We start from the raw sequence: 23,326 nt of genomic DNA, 5'->3' as shown, positions 1-23,326 counted from the left end.
TTAGAAGGTGACTTTTCTACAAGAGAAAGCCACCGATGCAGCAAAGGTAGTGCAACTTGAGAAATTTCTCAAGGAGGGTGCAGAAGCCAAGGTAGAGGAGGTAGAAGCAAGGGCCTTGCAGGCACAAGAGCAAGCTAAAGCCGCTGCAAAAATGGTCGACATGGAAAGGCATAGAAGAGAAGAAGCAGAGAAGTGCATCAAGGAGCTTCGAGATAGACTTGAAGATGTTAGAATTGATGGGGACATCATGGAGAAGGAGCTAGCAATGATGCAAAAAGATCTTGAAAATCAGAGAACAAAAAAGGAGGCTCTTTACAAACAGCTCTGCAACATGCAGAAGGCATTGAACATTGAAAAAGACAAGATGATGGAGGAACTAAAAAGGGAGAAAGCAAAAACCAGAGCGATGACGTAGGAGCTGCAAGAGAGCTTCAAGGCCAGGAAGGATGGGGCAGAGAGTAGCCATGGTGGAGAAGATAATGCGGCAACTCTCCATGCCAAGAAGGATGTAAAGAGTAGCCACAGTGGAGGAAGTTGCAGCATCCACAGTGGGGGTTGTTATCTAGAACCACTTTTGGAAGTTCAAATATTAAGCTACAAGACCCTGGAACACAATTATGATAGGGTTGTGCACAAGCTTGCATTGACTTTTGAAAGTTTTTAAAAGCAGTCTATCATCGTGAGAGATTTCCAAACTAGAGTGAAAGTCTTGGAAATGGTCCATGTTGATGATTTTTAGCAATTTAAGCAGCTTCAAGAGATGCTAAGGGAATTAGATGAAGCAATTGCACGGAGTGAGCAAAGAGTGGAGGAGATGAAGGAGAACATCCGCACCCTTAGGAGTGGGAGGAAGGAATCAGGAAGCATGTATAGAGCTAGACTGTGGTATTGGCAGCTGCAATAATTAAATCAGATGCCTATGCTACTATACAGCAGGGTGCAAAGTGCATGGTCTGCCATACCCCCATCATAGATGACTGCATGATCCAATGGCCTGCATGCTACCACCCCGTGCATGTTTTTTGCTTTGGCCCTTGTGATTTTTGGGTATGCATACTCACCCCCTAGGGGACCTTGTAACATTTGTGCCATTGGCATTTGTCCCCCACTTGAAGGATTTTGGCTTGTGAATAGGTACCCCCAGATTGAGTTTGTGGCCAATTAATTAATTTGTCTCGTGACAAGGGGGTGGGGGGTGTTTGAGTATATTAATGTAAGAGAAGGCGACAAATAAAGCATTCAATTTAAGCGAGGGTGGTTCTAGAATACATGAGGGCAGTGAATGAATCTATAATGTTCGCTCAGCGAGTATATACATCCAACAGCGAGAGGTTGAGAGACTCAAGGTTATTGCCAAGTGAGAGGGCGAGTTGGTACAAGAAATCGGTGTGCAGGTTGGAGAGCTCTAGGTTGACCATGGATTCATGCTTGGCCTCAGAATGGAAACCGAGGTGCACAAGGGAGGGGGCATGCGATCAACACAAGGTGGAAGGCGATGGTGGAGCTAGAGCGAGGAAGCATTTGGAGAAGTCAGTGAAGGCAAGGATCAAGGGAGGAAGAGAGGCTTGGGAATGAACATTGGAGCATAGAGTGCAGGGTAGAGAAGGCATCATGGTAGTGGAGGGAGCTGGGGAGGGAAGGGGAAGGCATGCAAAGGGTGGGGGGAAGTAGAGGGTGGAGGAGTTGGAGGAGGGTTGGCCGAGGCAATAAGCGCCACTTCAGGCGAGGAGGGTGGAGGGAGTTGGAGGAGGTTGAGTGAGTCTCAAGGAGTGGAGGAATGGTGAGTGTAGGCATGGAGAGGCAAGGCAGAGGGTAGAGTGAAGGGAGGCGAAGGGGGAGGTAGGCAGAGGGGCTTAGGTTAATTGAGTATTTGAGTTGCAGTCTTAGATTAATTGAGTGTATTAAAGAGGGAGGCATGATTAATTGAGTGTATTAAAGGGGGAGGCATGAGTAATTAATTAATTGAAAAGTTAGGAGGAGCAATTAGGCATGAGTACTAGTCCTTTATGCTAGCTTTCAGATGTCTCAATAACCTTGAGGAAAAAGGGTATTTTTTTGTAATTATTTTTAGTTATAAGGATGGAACCAAAGGTCCTATTGGATAACCACTTGGACACACCTTGGTCATGATTCTATTATGTGCATTTAGATCCTGTCTCTAGTATGGTGATGATTTGGACTCGTTCACTAGTATGGTGACGAGTCTTAAATACATTAATACTTTTCTATCTTTTGGGGTCCTTTATTTTGCATGGATGATTGTTCATGAACTTTATATGTTCCCGTGATGCTAGATTATTAGAATTGAAAAGGCGTTTAAAATTCTTAGCATTGATATAGCATTACTAATTTATACATGGTCAACTGCGTATTGGTCTCCATGATTTATGTATTATTGAAGATCGGGTCTACATATTCAATTGGGGTTTGATGTCCATGGTTAATATGCTCCTTGGTGGTGAAGGGCATTAAAAGGGACATATCCACTAAATTTCACCTTGGTACTTAAGGGCATTTATTGTCTTGGGATTCTGTTTAGATTTTCAGTGTGAGTATACCACGAACAAGTATGGGTAGATATAAAAATGGCTGGGAGAAGGTCCTTGTATATAAAATGCCCCAATTATTATGTAATAATGGACTAGTGAGAGGGCTACTTTGGAGGGAGGAGGAACTGGCACACAACCCTTCTATTGCTTGGAGGACTGGTCTTCAAACACTATTACACAACTCTGCCAGCATCAGTGTCTCCCCACCTCTGACTAGCATGGGTACCTCATTCCTCTTAAACTAGCTTGAGAGCTTCAGAGGAACCATCGTGGGAGCATTTGTTAGGTTCTTGAGATCACGTTCTCAGTTTCACATTCTTTGCATTTTGGTAGCGCACTAGACTTCTTCCAACTTTTTAGGAAGCCCTCACGTATTACAAAATGGCTTAGCTTCATCTATTTGAGATGACTACCCCTACATATTATGGAATGATGGCGTGGCTTCCTCTATTTGAGATGACTACTTGGCATGATCAACACAAGCCCTGAGTAGCCCACGCTACTGTTCAAGCCTTATTGCACTTGTAGATCTATGGAGACTTGGATGAAAGTTTTCCCATGAAATGTTTGGGACAAATCTAATGGAGAACTAATGGAGCTTGGGAGGCTAATGCAAACTGTACATGAGGTATTTGAAATACTTTCGACTAGGCCTCTTCTCAAAAGCGAATGCACAGTGAGAGACTTGTGAAGTAATTTATCACGTCAAGGCTTTCAAACACATATTGGGGCTCTAAAGCAAATCTTGCAAGTGTTAGGGGACTTTCTAGTGCTTCTTCATTTGGTTCTTCACCCTCCTCTTGTGGGCAATTTGGCACTGTGTAATATCCATGGTTGTTGATTTCTAAATCTGGCTCTATTTGTGTCGTGTTCCTTGTCACTTTGTACAGCTCTCGGAATTAGTCTGTCTCGCTATGTCTCTATGTCCATATCTCTCTCTTTGTCTGGGTTTTGATCAAATTTTATATTTTCTTCTAAGTCGAAGAAGGCGCTACTATCATGAGCAATGTTGCATGTTTTTTTGGCAATCCTCTCTGTTGGAAGTAGTCCTAGTAAGAGATTCCATTTTCCTTTGAAAGCCCTCTCAAAGCTTTTCTCTTTAGCTTCAATTGCACCCTCCAATTTCAAACTGCTCAATTTGGGGGTAATAGTGATATCTGCTTCTAAGATGAACCATTGAATATGGTTAAGTGCTAGAAAGTTTCATTATTATCTTAGTTATCTTTGATCTTTTGGACGTTTGACCATTGGAAGTGATCTGAGCCATTTTTTAGTCTTATCTTTGGAGCATTGTCCTATAGTTTGACAGGTTTGGTAAATGCTCATAATGCATTTATGATATATTTTGAATTGAATATGCTTGAAAGCTATTTTTTGGAGCAATAGACACTGTATTTCCTTTATGCTAAGAGTTTGGGGTATCTAATTATCTCTCCAACCCATTATACTTATGGAGAAGGAGATTTCTTTGTAAGGGACTAGTTTGAGGGTAACCTTACCTTTTTTCAAAATCCAAGAATCTTACGCTAGTTTAGTCTAATAGAAGTCACCACATGTTATAATATCTATCCCGTCAAAGTTATCTGTGTGATTTTTCTTGAAAGTGCATATTCCCAAGTCAGCAAAATCCATAGTTCTTTTTCCTATTAAAGATACTTCATCAAAGACAAGTAGTTGTACTTGTTTGTATAGTGATATGAGAGTGTCTAACATGTCTCTTGGCAAACTTGTCAAATTTTTAGAATGAGATGAAGTGAATTGTGGTCCCATTGATGTTGAATGCTGCTTTGCCAATGTATACAAGGAGCAAGGCTATTGGAAGCTCTAAATCAATGTTAGATATGTTGTGAAGGTAATACCATAATAGCCCTTGCACAATAAGTAGGAGGAGATATGTCTTGCCAGTACCTACTCTACCTATTAGGAAAAGGTGGATGCGCTCTTCAGAATGAAGCCTTTTTTGCAACATTATGTCATCAAACAAGTCTCTTTGTTGGTTATTTAATGATTGCAATTGCTTTGAAGTATTCTTCATTGGGAATAAGTATATTTTTCTTTATTGAGACCACAAACGTTTTTTGAGCTGCCTCTTTTTGTAGGAGTGGCATTTCAAGGCGAATGCCATATTAATTATAAAGGGTGTTTGTTTGTTTAGTTGAAATGTCAATTTGGGTGTCTTCTTCATTTATGAATTTTATAAATTTCAACAAATTTAGATGCTAATAAATTTTAATCAAAATTAATTTTTTGTTCATTTTGTCTATGACATCTTTGAATACCATGTTTGCTTTTTCCCACAATTCACACATTCCTAGTTTCTCATCCTCATTTCTTGAGAATGGACAATAAAGGAGCAATTTTCATGGAGTAGTTGGTTGGATACTTTACTTTGTTGAACTTGACAAACCTAAGTACTTTTGGTCTCTTTCTCTTTTGGATGGAGTTGTTGTTGTGGTTGTATTCAATGGCAAACTCTGTGAGGCATACCTTAGGCATATTCATATGGCCTTCTAGTTATCAATTATTGAAGCGCATGCAATGTTTGTGCAAGTATCATCTAGAGTTTGCAGTTGAGCTTTTCTCTTCAATAAGAATGTTAGATTATTTTTTTCACTTCATTGCTATTGAAGTTGTAGATAGGTGCATCTTTCACCCAAATTATTCCATGTTCATGTTGACTTCCTTTGCTTTGGAGCTCAATAATGAAGAAATGATCTACAACACAGCCAATGATGTTCTCATCCTTCAAAAGTAATCTCAAGATGTTTTCTCACTTATCCACATAATATCTAGCACATATTATAGGATTTTGCCTAATGCAACATCTTAATATTGCATTCAAGGATTTGCCATGCACATTCCCATTGTCTGAATAGCAAGTTTGCGAACAATGCTCCAATGGCTCTTGTAATCTTTTAGCACAAGAGAAAGTGATGAAAAAAGGGTGGGCCTAAGTGCCTCATCATGGCGACAAACACTTCCTTTGTAGTTTCTCTTTATGGTTAGGTGACATTCTCAAGTTTCGGAAGTATTTGTACCTTATTCCAGAGTTTAGGATTTTTCCTATGTTGGTGTCATACTTGACATCTTTTCCTACCAAGGTTTTATTTTGCAACATGCCTTTTCTTAAGCGCACCCATATTGATTGCATCACTTGTTGTATTAATACTTTCATGGCTTTGGAAAAAAGGTTTGAATATTTTGTGCAAAATTCATAGATTTGTGCATTAGTTCCCATTTCACAATGTCCAGTATGTGAGGTTTGAATTTCCAATATTTCTTTGTGATCCAAAATACAAGGTTGGAAATTTTAATTCTTCACAATGTCTATCTTGAAACAACCCTAAAGGCATTTGATTTTCACATGGAGTGACAAGTGATATTATTGTGTATATAAAGTGGTGTCTTTATGAGAGCATTCAAAGCATTCATAAGAATATATGGTTAGACATTGCTAAGAAGATAAGTTGTTTTTTGTTCTCCGATTTTTTTAATGCCAATTATTAAAGACAATTCATCATTCAAGAAGTGTGGCAAGATTTTTTGGATCTTTGTTGTGTCAACTAGTACATTCACAACAATTCCAGTCAAACACAGGATAGATCTAAGGCACCGACTCAACAGGATACCAAAAAGTTTCCAATAGAAAATGATAGCTTCTTCTTTTTTCTTCCAAAACGAGTCCAAAACTCACACTTCTCCACTCATTCCCCCCTACAACTCCACTATCAATGCTTCTAGTTAGATTGAAGCAATGAGCAATGAGTAGATGACAAGAGAAAGTAAGTGCAATGCAAAATCATACCTTGAACTCCCTAGCAGTGGCACAAAAGATGTGTGGTCTTGATGGTGACTCATGTATCATGGGAATCTTAAAGGAATGCCAATGGAGCCTCCATCCCAAGCTACTCCTTGTGAGATCAATGCAAAGCACGAGCCATCCGCAAGTGTCACTCAAGCGGCTCTCGGATTGTTGCAATGTGTTTCCATGAGAGAAAGAGGGAAAGGGGAGATGGGAGAAGACAGGGAGAAGGGGAGGAGAAGAGGAGAATGAATGGGGATGGAGTGGCAAACACAAAGGCACTATAAAGGAAACAAGAGAACACCCAAAAGCACTCTTGGAAGAGAAGAGGGAGCTTGTATTCCAAACTTGTGCATCCAACAATGAAGACCAAAGTCAAGCACTTGGCCTTTTATACATGTCACCTTTTGAAGGGAAGGACAACCCTATTCTCTTTATACCACTCTCTTTCATCATTTTTTTACAACCATCTTGGTCCTATTTGGCTCTAAGGCACAATCCTAGCTCTATTGACTAGCCAATATACACCATCAAATGACATTGCCAACTAATGTAGTTAACAGTGTGCCATGTTGCTTGTGCCTACAAGTGCATCAATCAACACATCCCCCTCCTGCACAACAGTGTGCAAGGGAAACCTACAATCAATATTCTCATGGGTTAACTAAACATGAATGGCATTGGTTGCAAGAAGCACAAGGCACCATTCATTGTTACAATCACCTGCTCAACAAGTCCAGGCTGTCACTCTACACCACTGTACAGAGATGCCCACCCATGTGAATTTGTCGAAGGCCTTGAATGGAAACTCCCTTACCAATTGGATTCACTCATGCAAATCTTCTTCCCAATATTTTTATCTACTAAGCCCCTATTGAAGTACATGGGCTCCTTGCATCTTGACACTGGAACATTGCTAACACAAGCCAATTCATCTACACTCCTCTGGCATCTCGTTGAGCCTACCTTCATCCACAAGCTTGCGGAAACATCAACAACCCATTCACACAAGCTATAAACACATTCACACAAGTTATAAACCGGCACTTACCTCCATGTAAAGAGCAGGTAAAGAGAAAACTTGCATCGAAAATTACTAGTACACGAGGTGACATATAGACATGAGCATCTATGGTTGCTTGTCCCCAGGTGTTGAACTCTTCATGTCAAATGCTATGTCCAAATATGTATCCTAGAAGTGTAGCTATAATGGCAGTGATAAGCTCTAAAATATTTCATTACATCTCCTCATATCTGTACATAGATTGTCAACATCTGGATTCATCTACTCAATCACTCACAAGCCTACTCCATCATCTGAGAATAAGAAATCTCCTTGGCTATGTACCATCTCCATTCCTTATTATCTCTTGGCATGCCAAGATCCATTTAGAGCAATGCATCGCAAGCGAGTAGGCGCAACACCTCCTTTTTCCTGTCATCAGAAAAACCATTTTTTACTACTTGGCCAAGCCCAGCATGCTAAGCTTGTCCTCCGTCATGACCTTTCCCTTCAGGTCCAATTTATGGAGAACAAGATGCTAAAGAATCCCTCCCCACTAGCTGGATTGGCAATGGGATTGCATCTTTTACCCTTTAGCCTTCACCTTGTCTTCTGCCTTCTCTAGCACTTCATCTTTCATCTTCTCGCACTCCTCTAGCACTAGGGATGATGTGTCTACTTTGTCCATCTCCTCTTTATACTTTATATTGTTACTCCTCTTGCACAAGAACCACCTGCAAGCTCTTAAGATAAAATGTGGCTTTTACAAAGCATTGCAATGCAAAGAAAGAATATGTCCAAAGAACTTGCCCTAAAAAAATAAAGTGTGCAAGAATAGCCATCGGCAAGTTGTACCAAGCCTTAGTCACCCCACTCGTCTCTTTCACAAGCGTAGTCTTTTTCCTCATTGGCAAAGTAGCGCATGAGCGTGTCTCTATTTGCCATGCCCAATTTTTGCATCATCAATATTTCACGTGCGATTTTGTGTTGGACATGCAGATGGATAAGCCTGCACATGGAGATGCAATGGGTTAGTTGATTGATTGTAGTAGACACAAAACTCCAAAGCATGACACTCTCCCCCACTCTACTCTCCCCAACCCCTTTGTCAACGCTAACTTTTCCTCCACCCTACCCTCTCTCGCTTCATTTTGGCACTTCTCCCTCTAACTACTCACTCTTCACCACCAAGACCCACCTACATGAAGCTCTCTTGAGGACTCTTTCAATTCTCTTGTCAAGGCTCCTTGAGCTTCCTTAGCTCAAGTTGAATGATATTAGTTCACTCATGATGCCCGTTGGGTATCCTAGCATCACATCCAAATCAGAGTCACCTTAGACTTGCTTATGCCTCATAGTGTGCTTGGATTTGCATCATTTCTAATTCTTCCCAATTTGTCTTAGAGTTCTCCTACACCAAGTTCCTAGAGTGCTACTTGCCTTTCTTGGTTCTTGTCATCCATTGATGCTCAGCCCCTCCAAGATCTTTACATGCTAAGCTGTATATATTTAGAGTCTCTTAGCTAGGTCATCAAACATTTTCTTAAGCAACAATCATGTTATCCATTGCAACCTAGCTCCAAAAGTCATTGATGCATAATTGATGTACATTATGCATTGCCATCTAGTGTAAATCTTTGGAAATAATGCATGTATTCTAACAACACACACACCTCATTTCCTAACTAGCATGGGACTCACTTCATTCTAGTGTCCCTCAAGTAATTTCCAAATGTTGATGTTTAATTCTTATTGTCCCTCTTTCCCACCCTGCACTCTCATGCATGTGTAACCTCACATTCTTGACTACTTGTAGGACAATGCATATGTGCACCCGAGGAAAAGCAATATCTGTCAATCTATTCTCTCATTTGTGCTACTGATAAAATGTGTCAACAATAGAATAAAAATCTTGCAAATTACTAATGAATGCTCAATACAATTTCTCTTGTAACAATCAATGGTGGGAAATACTGCCACAAGATTGTGAATTACATTCTATTAGTGGGTAGCCAGTTGCAAATGATTGATGGATGCTTAATACAATTGCTCCTGTAACAATCAATGGTGGAAAACACTGCTACCACAAGATGGTGAATTACATTCTATTAGTGGGTAGCCACAATCTGTGTAAGAATTCACAACTAGACTCCTCACTTGCATGCTAATGTTGTGATTGTGAGAGCAACTTGCGGGTGGACATTGAGGGGGGGTGTTAGATATCAATGCTTCACTCTCATGTAACTACGTGGGAACCAGCTAACTCTATTTGTAAGCCCCCCATATGAGGAGAAGGCATTTGAGTAGCTCGGTTATCCGGTAGGTCCTGGTTTGGACACTAGAAGAGGGCCATGTGTGGCATGATGGCTGGATAGCTTCAGATAGAGTTGGCACACTGCAACCTAGACTACATGCAAGTGCGGGAAGGCATCCCATGACTAACCGCACTGAGGGTAGATGGAGAATTTCCCGAGGCAGCCCACTCTCTAGCTATGGGGCCCGTTTGGAGCCCCAGATGATCCGGGATGGCTGTGGGCTGAACAAAAACCGTAGGTCAGTTGCTCTATTCTGTGCCACACTTCTATCGTGTGGTCGGTGGCTTATTTCGGGACCGACCTGCATTCGGCCAGTTTGGGTGGACTGGGTTGGTCGAGTCTAACCGACTACGACTGGTGGCTATATATGAGCAAGACCATGAAGCCCATATTCACTACTAGCTACAGCAACATTGATTCCTTAGCATCTAGCCTCCATCCTCTACTATTTCCAGATCACCATCGAAGCTTCTCTCACAGGAGCGCACGGTTGGGAGGCAGCGCCATCTATTGTATCAGTTCTACAGTAATCAAATTTTTGATTCTCCATACTATCTGCTTTTCTCTCTTGCATACGAGATCCTGTTATCTATTGAGCACAGACGTTGTATTGTTTTCTTACATATATATGTGGGGTGTGTGTGTGTGTGTGTGTGTGTGCGTGTGTGTGTGTGTGTGTGTGTGTGTGTGTGTGTGTGTGTGTGTGTGTGTGTGTGTGTGTGTGTGTGTGTGTGTGTGTGTGTGTGTGTGCGCAACTTATGAGATCCAAGGAAGCTTTCAAGCACCATTACTAAAACACAACTGATTTAGAAGAAATATTCTTGAAATAGCTCACTCAATTGAATGAGGAGCTCACAGCATCTCCCCATTCAATTGAGGGAGCCATTTAATGAATATAATTTTGAATGGGTTGTGTTTTAATAATGGTGCTTGAAAGCTTTCTCTTGGAGCTCATACATTGTGCTCATATGCTCAATCCACGAGTGGCATAATGATTGTACATAGCTCAATTTACAAGCAATGATAGAAATTTTCGAGGTTGCAATGTGGATGCTCATGCATATACTGTTTGAGGAGCTTCGCAGGTTCAAGTCTAAGATCATCTCTTTAAAAGAGCTCAAAGGTAGAAGATGTGGTCATTAAAGGGCTCTTAGATCTATAGGCTAAAGCTCATTGAAGGGAGCATGAGAGAGACTTGCAGCATTTGAGTTTCTCAAGTAATGACAACACTTGCAAAGGAGAAAAATTTTCAAGAAGGTACTCCAATACTTTAAAGAAGAGAAGCTTTGAGACTAGCATAACTCACAAGTCAAGAGGTTTAGACACTCTCAAGAGAATTCAAACCATTGTAAGGTATTAGAGCATAGATAGCAATGAGAACATTAAGGATAAAAGGATCAGAGTATGTGGATTGTTAGAAGCTTTTAAGGCTGTGTAGCTATGGTGGCAGTGATAAGCTCTAAAGTATTTCATTACATCTCCTCAAATCTGTACATAGATTGTCAACATCTGGATTCATCTGCTCAATCAACTCACAAGCCTACTCCATCATCTGAGAATAAGAAATCTCCTTGGCTATGGACCATCTCCATTCCTTATTATCTCTTGGCATGCCAAGATCCATTTAGAGCAATGCATCGCAAGCGAGTAGGCGCAACACCTCCTTTTCTTGCCATTAGAAAAACCATTTTTTACTACTTGGCCAAGCCCAGCATGCTAAGCTTGTCCTCCGTCCCACTAGTTGGATTGGCAATGGGATTGCATCTTTTACCCTTTAGCCTTCACTTGTCTTTTCTGCCTTCTCCAACACTTCATCTTTCATCTTCTCGCACTCCTCTAGCACTAGGGATGATGTGTCTACTTTGTCCATCTCTCTTTATACTTTATATTGTTACTCCTCTTGCACAAGAACCACCTGCAAGCTCTTAAGATAAAATGTGGCTTTTACAAAGCATTGCAATGCAAAGAAAGAATATATCCAAAGAACTTGCCCTAAAAAAATAAAGTGTGCAAGAATAGCCATCGGCAAGTTGTACCAAGCCTTAGTCACCCCACTCATCTCTTTCACAAGCATAGTCTTTGTCCTCATTGGCAAAGTAGCGCATAAGCGTGTCTCTATTTGCCATGCCCAATTTTCGCATCATGAATATTTCACGTGCGATTTTGTGTGGGACATGTAGATGGACAAGCCTGCACATGGAGATGCAATGGGTGAGTTGATTGATTGTAGTAGACATAAAACTCCAAAGCACGACACACTCCTCCACTCTACTCTCCCCAACCCCATTGTCAACACTAACTTTTCCTCCACCTTGCCCTCTCTCGCTTCATTTCGCACTTCTCCCTCTAACTACTCACTCTTCACCACCAAGACCCACCTACATGAAGCTCTCTTGAGGACTCTTTCAATTCTCTTGTCAAGGCTCCTTGAGCTTCCTTAGCTCAAGTTGAATGATATTAGTTCACTCATGATGCCCATTGGGTATCCTAGCATCACATCCAAATCAGAGTCACCTTAGACCTACTTATGCCTCGTGGTGTGCTTGGATTTGCATCATTGCTAATTCTTTCGAATTTGTCTTAGAGTTCTCCTACACCAAGTTCCTAGAGTGCTACTTGTCTTTCTTGGTTCTTGTTATCCATTGATGCTCAGCCCCTCCAAGATCTTTACATGCTAAACTGTATATATTTAGAATCTCTTAGCTGGGTCATCAAACATTTTCTTAAGCAACAATCATGTTATCCATTGCAACCTAGCTCCAAAAGTCATTGATGCATAATTGATGTACATTATGCATTGCCATCTAGTGTAAATCGTTGGAAGTAGTGCATGTATTCTAACAACACACACACCTCATTTCCTAAATAGCATGGGACTCACTTCATTCTAGTGTCCCTCAAGTGATTTCCAAATGTTGATGTTTAATTCTTATTGCCCCTCTTTCCCACCCTGCACTCTGATGCATGTGTAACCTCACATTCTTGACTACTTACTTGTAGGACAATGCATATGTGCACCCGGGGAAAAGCAATATCTATCAATCTATTCTCTCATTTGTGCTACTGATAAAATGTGTCAACAATAGAATAAAAATCTTGCAAATGTGCCAATTGCAAATTACTAATGAATGCTTAATACAATTGCTCTTGTAACAATCAATGGTGGGAAACACTGCCACAAGATTGTGAATTACATTCTATTAGTGGATAGCCAGTTGCAAATGATTGATGGATGCTCAATACAATTGCTCCTATAACAATCAATGGTGGGAAATACTGCTGCCACAAGATGGTGAATTACATTCTATTAGTGGGTAGCCACGATCTATGTAAGAATTCACAACTAGACTCCTCATTTGCATGCTAATTTTGTGATTGTGAGAGCAACCAAAACTATCTAAGAGTCTACGTGAGCGTATGCATTTCAAAGAGGGTGTCAAAAGATCTAGAGATTCCAAAATCTATAGTATACGAGCCAAACCTGAATTGAACTCCACACATGAGCATGCATCTGAGTATTTTGTAGCTATAGTTTCTAGATTCCAAATCCCCTCTTTTGGATTCAAGAATTGTTATACGCTTTATTCATACCATAGGGGCTCGGAATCAAAATTATGTGGCCACCTACCCCCCTTCATGATTTTGCTTTCATGCATGCTTTGGGGGCTCAATAGGCATGATGGTCACTATATCAATAGGACATATGTTGAGGATGGATGGTACTACAAATATGGCAGCAAACACCTTAAGGAAAAAAGACAAAGGTATGGTAGCACAACTTATGAGATCCAAGAAAGCTTTCAAGCACCATTACGAAAACACAACTGATTTAGAAGGAATATTCTTGAAATAGCTCACTCAATTAAATAGGGAGCTCATAGCATCTCCCCATTCAATTGGGGGAGCCATTTAATGAATATAATTTTGAATGGGTTGTGTTTTAATAATGGTGCTTGAAAGCCTTCTCTTGGAGCTCATACATTGTGCTCATATGCTCAATCCACGAGTGGCATAATGATTGTACATAGCTCAACTTACAAGCAATGATAGAAATTTTCGAGGTTGCAATGTGGATGCTCATGCATATACTGTTTGAGGAGCTTTGAAGGTCAAGTCTAAGATCATCTCTTTGAAAGAGTTTAAAGGTAGAAGATGTGGTCATTAAAGGGCTCTTAGGTCTATAGGCTAAAGCTCATTGAAGGGAGCATGAGAGAGACTTGTAGCATTTGAGTTTCTCAAGTAATGACAACACTTGCAAAGGAGAAAAATTCAAGAAGATACTCCAATACTTTAAAGAAGAGAAGCTTTGAGACCAGCATAACTCACAAGTCAAGAGGTTTAGACACTCTCAAGAGAATTCAAACCATTGTAAGGTATTGGAGCATAGATAGCAATGAGAACATTAAGGATAAAAGGATCAGAGTATGTGGATTGTTAGAAGCTTTTAAGGATGTGTATTAGTAGAGTGAACTTTTATTGTTAGTTGATATTGTTTCATTACTTGATTAAGCATGCGTGTTTGTTATTGTTGCTAGTCTAGTTTTTATGGCATAGATTTGTTGCTTGTATTGTCTTTAACCTCGTGAATATGAAGTGATAGCCATGAGCTCTTCTGGTCAGTCAATGGATGTCTGACCTATTCACCTTTTAGTTTTGGCACATGTTTGTGATTATAATTGATTCTGCTTCGTTGTACACCATTGCTTTCTCATGGGATAAAATGCAGCTAGTAGACTTTCTTCAGAGTGTGCTTTGTGAGAATCATAGAGTGAGCCTTTTGGAGAGGTTGTGTAGACTATGTCATTGCTATCTCCATGTATGTCTTTGCCATCCAATAAGCTCACCATGAGCCAAAGGTTTGTACTACATCCAGATGCTTAATTTTTTGAAAGAATCTTGATATGTGAAACTTTATGGTCTTTTAATTAATTTTTTTGAGTTTCTATCTACCGTTCGAGCTAGTTCTCTATTTATGTTTAGTCTTTGTTTTTTAATAGATTATTATTCTTCTTCTTAATTGCGAAATTCCAATGGCATGGTTCTAGACTTGTGTAGGTGCAAGCATTCAATAGTGTTGATCCTTTCAGTCTTAAAGACCAAGCCAGGCAAGATAAGGAATAGGTCAAAGCAACATTCTTAAACAACATAAATAGCAGTGCCAAGGTTGTATGACAATCCTATTGAATAGCAAAATCTCAAAGACACCATTATCCATGACATTCACAATCAAGATTCCTAAAGAAACGTCTATTCCCGTAGCTTATAAATATATGGAGAAGGAAGTGTGCCACCTTCTCTCCACATCTATGTGATTATGGTTATATAAAATTAAATATGTGCAATTACTTACACTATGGAATTATATGAGGCAAGAAAAAGTTTTTAACTTTGTAATTAAGTAAATTGATGCTTTAAGAACCTCTCTTTTGATGCTTTAAATTTACTTAATTTAAAAAATTAAGTTTTTATTTTCTTAACTAAGCAAACTTAGAAGGCAATGAGGGAGTGCTAAAGATTCTCAACACTATTGATGTGATCATATTCCACCTCACAATTTCTCAAAGGTCGTAATGATGAGGCCTTTGATGTTGTAAAAGAGGAAACTTACAAGCTCATGCAAGCAATGCCTTTTTCATGTATTTATTGGGCTTTTGTTCCCAAAAAACATGGGTCTCTAGTCATCATGAACTTAATAATTAAATCACCACCCTAACATTTGTAAAACTTTACCGACCTTAGGTCACATCTCATGTCCATGATTTTATTCGCTCTTTTTCTTCTTCAAAATAAAGTGTTGATGTCAAATTTTGAGTTAGCAAATAGGTCCCCCACTTGAAAAGAATTGTAAAATATATAATTAGTAGAAAAGGTACGAAGGGAGGTGTGGAAAGGTTAGAGAAAGGTAAAGAGGATGTCTCTCTACTTATGAGGCGAGGGGATCCCTCCCCTTGTAGCCTCCCTTCCCTCTTATTTATGAGGGTGAGAATTCAAATCGCTTATACTCTACTCTTTTTACAATATCTTTGTGTAGCCTAATGGTCTAGACAATCGTGTTAGTTAGTGTTGGTCAAGGCACTCCTCCCCCTCCCCTGCCTTGCCTCCTATCATGAAAATGTGAAGTTTAATCTTTAACCTAGCTAAATTGGAGTATTCCACCTTTTTACAACATCTTCGTGTAGCCTAATGGTCTAGACAATCGTGTTAGTTAGTTATACTCTACTCTTTTTACAACATCTTCGTGTAGCCTAATGGTCTAGACAATCGTGTTAGTTAGTGTTGGTCAAGGCACTCCTCCCTCTCCCCTTCCTTGCATCCTATCATGAAAATGTGATGTTTAATCTTTAACCTCGCTAAATCGGAGTATTCCACCTTTTCACCTAAGAAATCAATTGAAATTCTCAATTAAAAAATAAAGGTTTTTTCAATTACCTTTCTATTTAGGTTAACTTATGTACATGAATAATTTGTTGACTAAATGGAAACTAGGAGAGCCACTAGGGGATATGAAGAAAATATTTGCTAGACCATTATAAAAAGAGATAAAATGAGGTGCAATTACAACTACCCTTGTTCATGCGCAGAGTGCGCATAGGTCCCAAGCAATGGGACCATAGGTGGGTGCGTTACCAAAAGGAAAAAAGGGGAAAAAAAGAGACTGCAAGGTAGGCATTCACACAAGTCCTTGTAATGATTGCTTTTGCTGAAAAAGACAATTGCCTGACAAGCGTGTCCTCCCAAGGAAGGGCTCAATAAAGAACCAAGTGTAATCATTACTCATAGGAATTCTGCAAATTGCAGTTTGCAAGTAGGAGAAAGGAATTCTGCAAATTGCAGTTTGCAAGTAGGAGAAAGGGCTGAGACTATTGGAAAGACTGCAGATGGAAGTAAAAGCACCTAGAAATCATGTCCATGTGAACGTAAGAGTAGGAGAAGGGCTGAGACTATAGGGAAATTGAAGCAATTTGAAATGCAAGTGGCCTTGGGTGAGCACGCTCTAGCCTGCAAGGGCATAAAAATTGGAACCCAAGATCAAATGGCTACCTTATGGAGCACAAGGATCGTTTGAAACCATAAGGATAGGAGCACTACATTCTTCGTGGATGAATCCCCTCTCTGCTATCTATGTACGTCTCAAAACCTCTCAAAAATGAGCATCGATTGACAGTGGAAATCACATCGATGGGCATCAAGCTCCAATGGATTTGGCTGCCTTTGCTCGTCTCATGTATCGGTACGCGAAAGAGAACGACCTGCCAGAAGGCAAGAGTGTCCATGACCGCATTATACAGTGTGGAATTGAGCAAAAGAAGTTCTTGGGTAATGTCCTCGTTCAGATGTATGGTAGATGCGGCGCTCTCGAGGATGCAAGCGCCGTGTTTAACAAAATGCAAAACCGGAATTTGTTCTCCTGGAATGCCATGATTTCAGCATACACTTACAATGGGCAGAGCAAAACAGCCCTCCGACTCTTTAACCGCATGCTGCAGGATGGGATGACTCCAAACAAATTCATATTCGCCAGCATCCTTTCTGCTTGTGCTACCCAAGAATTTCTGTCCATCGGACGGTGTATACATACACAGATCAGGCGCAATGGTCTCGAGCCAGATGTAGTTGTAGGGACCGCCCTCGTCAACATGTATGGTAAGTGTGGCAGTATAGATGATGGAAGGAAGGTTTTTGACAAACTGCCTAAACGGGACTTAGTCTCCTGGAATGCTATGCTTGCCGTATATGCCAAGCATGAACAACAGAAGAATGCCCTTTACCTCTTTGACCAAATGCGGCTGGAAGGAGTTTTGCCAGATAAGTTTACATTAACTAGCGTTCTTGATGCTTGTGTCAGTCACGCAGCCCTAGCCACAGGCAAGTTAACACATACCAATGTTGTGGCCATTGGATTAGCGTCAGATGTTGTTGTTGGAACTGCCCTTATCAACATGTATGGGAAGTGTGGAAGCTTGGAGAACGCATGGAGGACGTTTGAGAGTATTCCTGAGCGGAACAGGGCTACTTTCATCAGCATTCTCTCTGCATGTGCGAGCCAGACTGCTTTAGACGAAGGTAGACAGTTGCATGCCTGCATCTTGTGCAGTGGATTGCAGGTTGATGTTAATCTGGGGAATGCCTTGATCAACATGTATGGCAAAGGTGGAAGCCTGAAAGATGCATGCAAGATGTTTGATTACATTCCAAATCGAGACGTTATCTCATGGAATGCTATGATCTCAGTTTACGCACAATGTGGGCAGGCCAAAAACGCTCTCAAAATCTTTCGTCAAATGCAGTGGGAAGGAGTTACCCCAAACACCGTCACATTTGTCAGTGTTCTTTCTGCATGCAGCCATGCAGGTTTGGTGAATGAAGCTTATAGATACTTCTTGTCCATGAAACAAGATCATGGTCTTGCTCCCTCAGTGGATCATTATAACTGTATGCTTGACTTACTTGGGAGAGCCGGACAGCTTGATGAAGCAGAGCAATTGATCCGTAACATGCCAATAGAACCTACAATTATCTCATGGACAAGTCTGCTTGGTGCTTGCAGAAATCAGGCTGATGTGCAGCGAGGGGAACGCCTTGCAAAGCATGTGTTTAAAATGGATCCAGTCAACCCTGCACATCATGTCATGCTAGCCAATATTTATGGTGCTGCTGGCAGGGGGGATGATGCAGCAAAGGTCATGAACATGTTGAGGGACTCTCAAGAAGCTGGCAAATTGGAGCTCATTTAAGTTTTAACAGATGATCTATAAAAGAGTGTGTTTGCAGACAAGTGATGAACAAGACTGAGTGCATCTCAGTCTGGGAAGATTAATTTATACAATCAAGTTAAAGCGATTGGGCTAATGAATCCATGAAAATAGCTCAGTGGGCTGCGAAAGAAGAACACTCTTCGCATGGATGGCAAGGAAGTATTTATTTACAGGTGCCAGAACGTTGAATGAAGAAATGCCAAGACGATATCAAGGGAGCATGCTAGGATAGTAAAACCAAAGCTGTTGTACCGAAGGATGCTATTGCTCCGAGAAGTTTTAACCCTGAAGTGCACAAATAAAGAAAAGATCTGCTTGAATGATTGCTCTCCATCCAAAACTTCTGAGGTAAAGTTTGGAAGGCATTGGACTGAGAAGTTGAAAGGGATGCTATGATTCTTTGTATGGAGAAAAGGGCTTTGAAATGTGCTCTTAAGCATTATTGGAGGGATGTATTCCTAAGTAGACGAGTTAGAAGGCCTTTTCTCTGTTGTGGATCTAGAACATGTTCAGACCTTAACTATGGGGGGGAAACTGCATAAAAGTGTCAGAAGCGCTGGTTCTGCCATCCCTAGGGATCACTTTCAAATAGCTTCAATTTTCATTTTTCCTACATTTTGATTTATCTATTTCTGGTGATTCATTCCATGTCCTACATAATGCAAATTTCCTCTATTTCTTCTGGTTTACACGACAGCCTGTTAATCAATGGATTGAGTGACTTGTGAAGGTTAGACAACAGCCTCAAATCTAGGGGCAAACAAAGAAGCCACGGTGGCAACCATTCATCACTCGCTAGGAAGAGTTTAGACTGGTTGATGGGGATGCTTTACAACTGGGCCAAGTTGTTTATAGCACGTGCAATTTTCAAAATTGTTATGGGGGAGAATTGGCATTAAGCATGATTGCCCTGATGCAACATCCCACAGTTATTTGGTTGTAATCCCTTACACCTATCACCAATCAATGGAAGATTGAACCGCAATAAATGGAAGCACAGGACAGCAATACAACTCAAACCCATGAATATTAAAATAGAGGCTCATAACAAGGGGGCTTAAAGATCTCAAATGATCAATACAATAAGATTTCCCATGGTAGCAGCCTATACAAAAACTATAGGCACAAGAGTTCTCAACGAAGCTCATATATCATGAATAACAAACGTGATGATTTTCATCAAAGCACTTGTGCTTGTTATTTAAACAACGTTCACAATCTTCAACGCTCAAATTCCTGGATACCTACACACAGATACGTCACATTCCCCTTAAAGTTAATCATGTTCTGGAGTCACTGACAATTATGAAAAAATACATGCTTTTATATATACACCTAGATGAGTTCAGGAACACGCCCAAACTCATCCTCTAAAAACGCAATATAGTGCAGTTTCAATCTCATGCTTTGTCTATTTAGTGCACAATCCTGCCTAAATGGGTCACCAACATGCTTTGTACTCACAAACGAGAGCTGTACCTTAGTAAGACTAGAATATATCCTATCTTACAAATTAGTTTTTCTAGGTTGAACGAAAGGACAGCGAGAGGGGGAGGGTGAAGACTGGAGAGAGGGGGGGATTGGATAGAAAAAAAGAGAAAGGGGAAGGAGCTTCAAAGAGACATGGAAAAAGTGGAGTAAGAAGATAAAAAATGAAAAATAACTTAGTAAGCAAAGCTCGCTGAAACAGCAACTCCTCATTTGGATCCAAAATTGGCTGTCTACATCTGACATTGAAGACGCCCATAAGCTTAGCAAAGATTATTCGCTTTTTGAAGCATCACCACATTTTTCTTTGGATTTGAGCTTCTCAAAGTCGATGCCTTCAAAAGTAAGCTTTGAATTCACATAGTGTGCGCCGTAAGCAGCACCGAATCCCCACCCAAGGCCTAGCCCCACTCCACAACCGCCACCTTCAACATAGCTTACGGTTAGAACTTAGTATTGCTATTTCAGCAATAGAAAGAGATTCTGAGAAGGCACCACAACGTCAAGGTAGGTAAAACGATGCAGAATTGAAGACTTACCGATGCCAAGGCCTAAAAAGTGCACAGGAGCTCCTGCAAGACGGAAAAGGACTCAATTTTCCAAAGTTGCAAAACACTCCTGAGAAAAGATAAACAAGATGATGACATGTCAACAATCTACTTACCTCCAAAGCCCCATCCCACACCAAAACCGCAACCCACACCCAAACCTGCAATTTACAACAACAAGACCTTCATTATAAGGCTAGGACGTAAACTGTCTTCGAAAGCCAGAAATCATTGCTGGAAAAATGCATTTGCTGCCTGCTGAAAGGATCGCTGCTACTGCTTGCCATAGTCATGAAATTGCATTACCAAAAAGCAGTAACAAGAAAATCGATAACATGAAAGAGAGAGAGAGAGAGAGAGAGAGAGAGAGAGAGACCAAAGCCAACACCGGATCCCTTGAAATTGGTAAGCACCATGGCTGAGTGTGATCTAGATCTCCTTACTGCCCTGGTCACCCAGACGTATATCCCACCTTGATTGATGGCAAAAGGGACAATTGGTCCTCATGGGGGATATGTTTCCCTTTGAAAGAGCATTATTTTTTACGTTTTTAAGACAAAGACAAAGCCATAGCATTTCTTTTTGGATTCTTTTATTATGGGAACTTTGCAAGGGCTTTACCTGAATGCTATGATAGAAGGATAACCTAAGAGAGGATTTAAGGGTGTCGTAATCTAAGGGTGAGGTTGCCACATCTCCTTTGGCACGCCTAGTGAAATTTCCGCATTGTTCCCTTGGTGCATGACATAACAATTCAACTCAAAATGAGAGAGGGCTATAAGAAATGTCAGACTAATAGTTGAATAGTAGAAAAGTGTCACATCCATGGTCAAGTGTGTTGGAAACGGCGCCCTAGGTCTAGAGCATGGAGTGCTATTTCCCATGGTCCCCCTCGTATTTCCTCGAATGGTGCATTTTGCACAGCATAACAGAAATACCTATTTTCACTCTTTTTACTAAGACTCTAATTCTCATTCTTAACTAGTTGCTTGGAATGAGAAGTGAGTGAAGTATGCCACACTTTTACTATCCAAATCAGCCCACATGAGTATCCTATTTTTGTCCTACGTCTGCAAGTCCTTCAGGTTTACACATGTCCTTAGGTTTAGGATGGGAAATAAACTTCTATCACTAGAAATTGGATGGATCTATTTTCCTAATAAAAAGCATAGACAGGTTACAAATTTTCAAGGTAAATATTTTACATGACACAAAGACAATGCTTGAATAGGATGTCCTAAATGATGAGCTTGCCAGCATGGTGGATTGGGAGTTAGATGCATTTATCTGACTTGATTCCATAATCGGCAATGTGCACATATGGTTTAAGAAGATCTGTAGTAAAAGACTATCACTTGTCACCAATCTAAGTGAAACAATGGGATACAATATGGGCCAAGCACAAAGCTAAAGTCCTTCGATCGAATAAGAAGAATCGCATGATTGAGAGTTGGGATGACTTCTTCATCCTTGAGATGTGGAATTGTAAAGGAGTGAGCTGAGATGTAGGGTGCTTGGAGGTAACATAGGAAATGTGACTTTTGGAACATATCTCATGAAGCAAGAGATATATCGAGGAGAGTAAATTGGGTTTGGAACCTGCAGGACTGAGTATCTAGTCCATTTAATAGGTTTCCCGGGTTTCAATCAAATGGAGGTGGTACATTGGCAAGCAATACAAGGGTGATGCTGGTGTGCGCAAACACGAAGAATGAAGAGAGAAGTGAGACACCCACTTTTTGTGAGAGTTATTGCAGCAAAGATCCCATGTGGACCATCACACCATATTTCAATGGTGGGAGCCTATCTTAATTTTTCTCCGGCTGGCATACAATGAAGGGTCATTCAGGTGTTATATCGATTTGCGCTTGAAGGGAGGAGTACAGAGGAGGGTGTAGGTAGAAGGGAGACTTGAGGATGCAATAAGTGGATTAGAAGATATAGGATAAAGAATAGACTTTTTTTATATGAATGTCTACCATCTGATCCATGCTCTCTTAAAAAGACTCACACAATTGCATTATGCCCAATGGTTTCACATAGACTTGTTCCCCGGCAAAATCTTGCTTGATTTTACTCCAAGTGGAGCATGTTATGTGGGAATCGTTGATTGGAGAATGGTACAAGCTATCATAGAGGAACACAGAAAGGCCTCTAGAAAAATGAAGCAGTCGTAGAACAAGAGTTTAGACGATTAGCATCGATTGTTTTTACATACTTGACAACACTAGCTTGCACCAGGGTTGCAAGTTTACAAGAAGAGGGAGATATAGTCCAGATTTGGACACTTATGCCCTTGGTTGGATTATTAAAGAAATGGTGTTCTTCATGGATGTCCACAGATCTTGGATTTTGGGTCTTCGTATGCTTAACCAATCACTTGCGAAACAAATCGGGATACACATTGGTGAGAGGATGATGGCAAACGACCCATCAAAGAGGCTTACACCTAAACTTGCTGTGCAAAAACTTGGATGGTTTGGTTGTGATGGAGAGTTGGCTATGTGACCTATTGAAGAGATGAATCTTACTCTAGGCTTGCGGATTAGCCAATTGTAATAAAAGACATTTTTTTCGAACATGTATTTGTTATGATGATGCAATGAAATCATATTTTGAGTTTCATTTTAAAGCCTCTTGAGTCTACTTTCCTCGGATTTATAAATATCATGTAGTAGCGTCATGCATCATTTCATGTTGAATCGTCATGCATACCAAATCCAAAATTGGCACCAAAATTTTGAATGCATAAGCACGCATCAATACACTCTCTCCAAAAGAAATTGACACCCCACATAAATATAGATCAAGTTGCACCATTTTTCCAATGCAAAAACTTTAGCAAAAATAACTTTTTGAAAATCT

The 23,326-nt window shown here is 40.5% G+C and overlaps 1 protein-coding gene and 1 pseudogene across 3 annotated transcripts; one reads left to right on the top strand and one right to left on the bottom strand.

Moving 5' to 3' along the window:
• The first annotated feature begins 16,716 nt into the window (after positions 1 to 16,716).
• On the top strand, positions 16,717 to 19,011 carry LOC147881446 (putative pentatricopeptide repeat-containing protein At5g09950 pseudogene; annotated as a pseudogene).
• Positions 19,012 to 19,487: 476 nt separating this feature from the next.
• LOC147881445 (glycine-rich protein) lies at positions 19,488 to 21,007 on the bottom strand. Of its 3 annotated transcripts, XM_087370174.1 has the most exons (5): positions 20,838 to 21,007; positions 20,578 to 20,622; positions 20,453 to 20,485; positions 20,210 to 20,338; positions 19,488 to 19,669 (listed from the first exon to the last, which is right to left on the bottom strand). In XM_087370174.1, exons 1-5 carry the CDS (start codon positions 20,875 to 20,877, stop codon positions 19,647 to 19,649), a joined length of 270 nt encoding a protein of 89 aa, XP_087226300.1. In that variant the 5' UTR covers positions 20,878 to 21,007; the 3' UTR covers positions 19,488 to 19,646. The 3 variants fall into 3 exon arrangements, with proteins under 3 accessions (XP_087226300.1, XP_087226298.1, XP_087226301.1); XM_087370172.1 differs by lacking the exon at positions 19,488 to 19,669 and having other exon boundaries at positions 20,090 to 20,338; XM_087370175.1 differs by lacking the exon at positions 19,488 to 19,669 and having other exon boundaries at positions 20,090 to 20,314.
• Between the last annotated feature and the right edge of the window lie 2,319 nt (positions 21,008 to 23,326).

This window comes from Dipteris shenzhenensis, chromosome 31 (assembly GCF_047967505.1).
Source record: "Dipteris shenzhenensis isolate YYH24624 ecotype China chromosome 31, Dip_SZ_1.0, whole genome shotgun sequence".
In the NCBI taxonomy this organism is placed as follows: Eukaryota; Viridiplantae; Streptophyta; class Polypodiopsida; order Gleicheniales; family Dipteridaceae; genus Dipteris; species Dipteris shenzhenensis.
The sequence above is the reverse complement of the archived record's forward strand: the minus strand, read 5'-3'. Positions and strand labels throughout refer to the sequence as shown.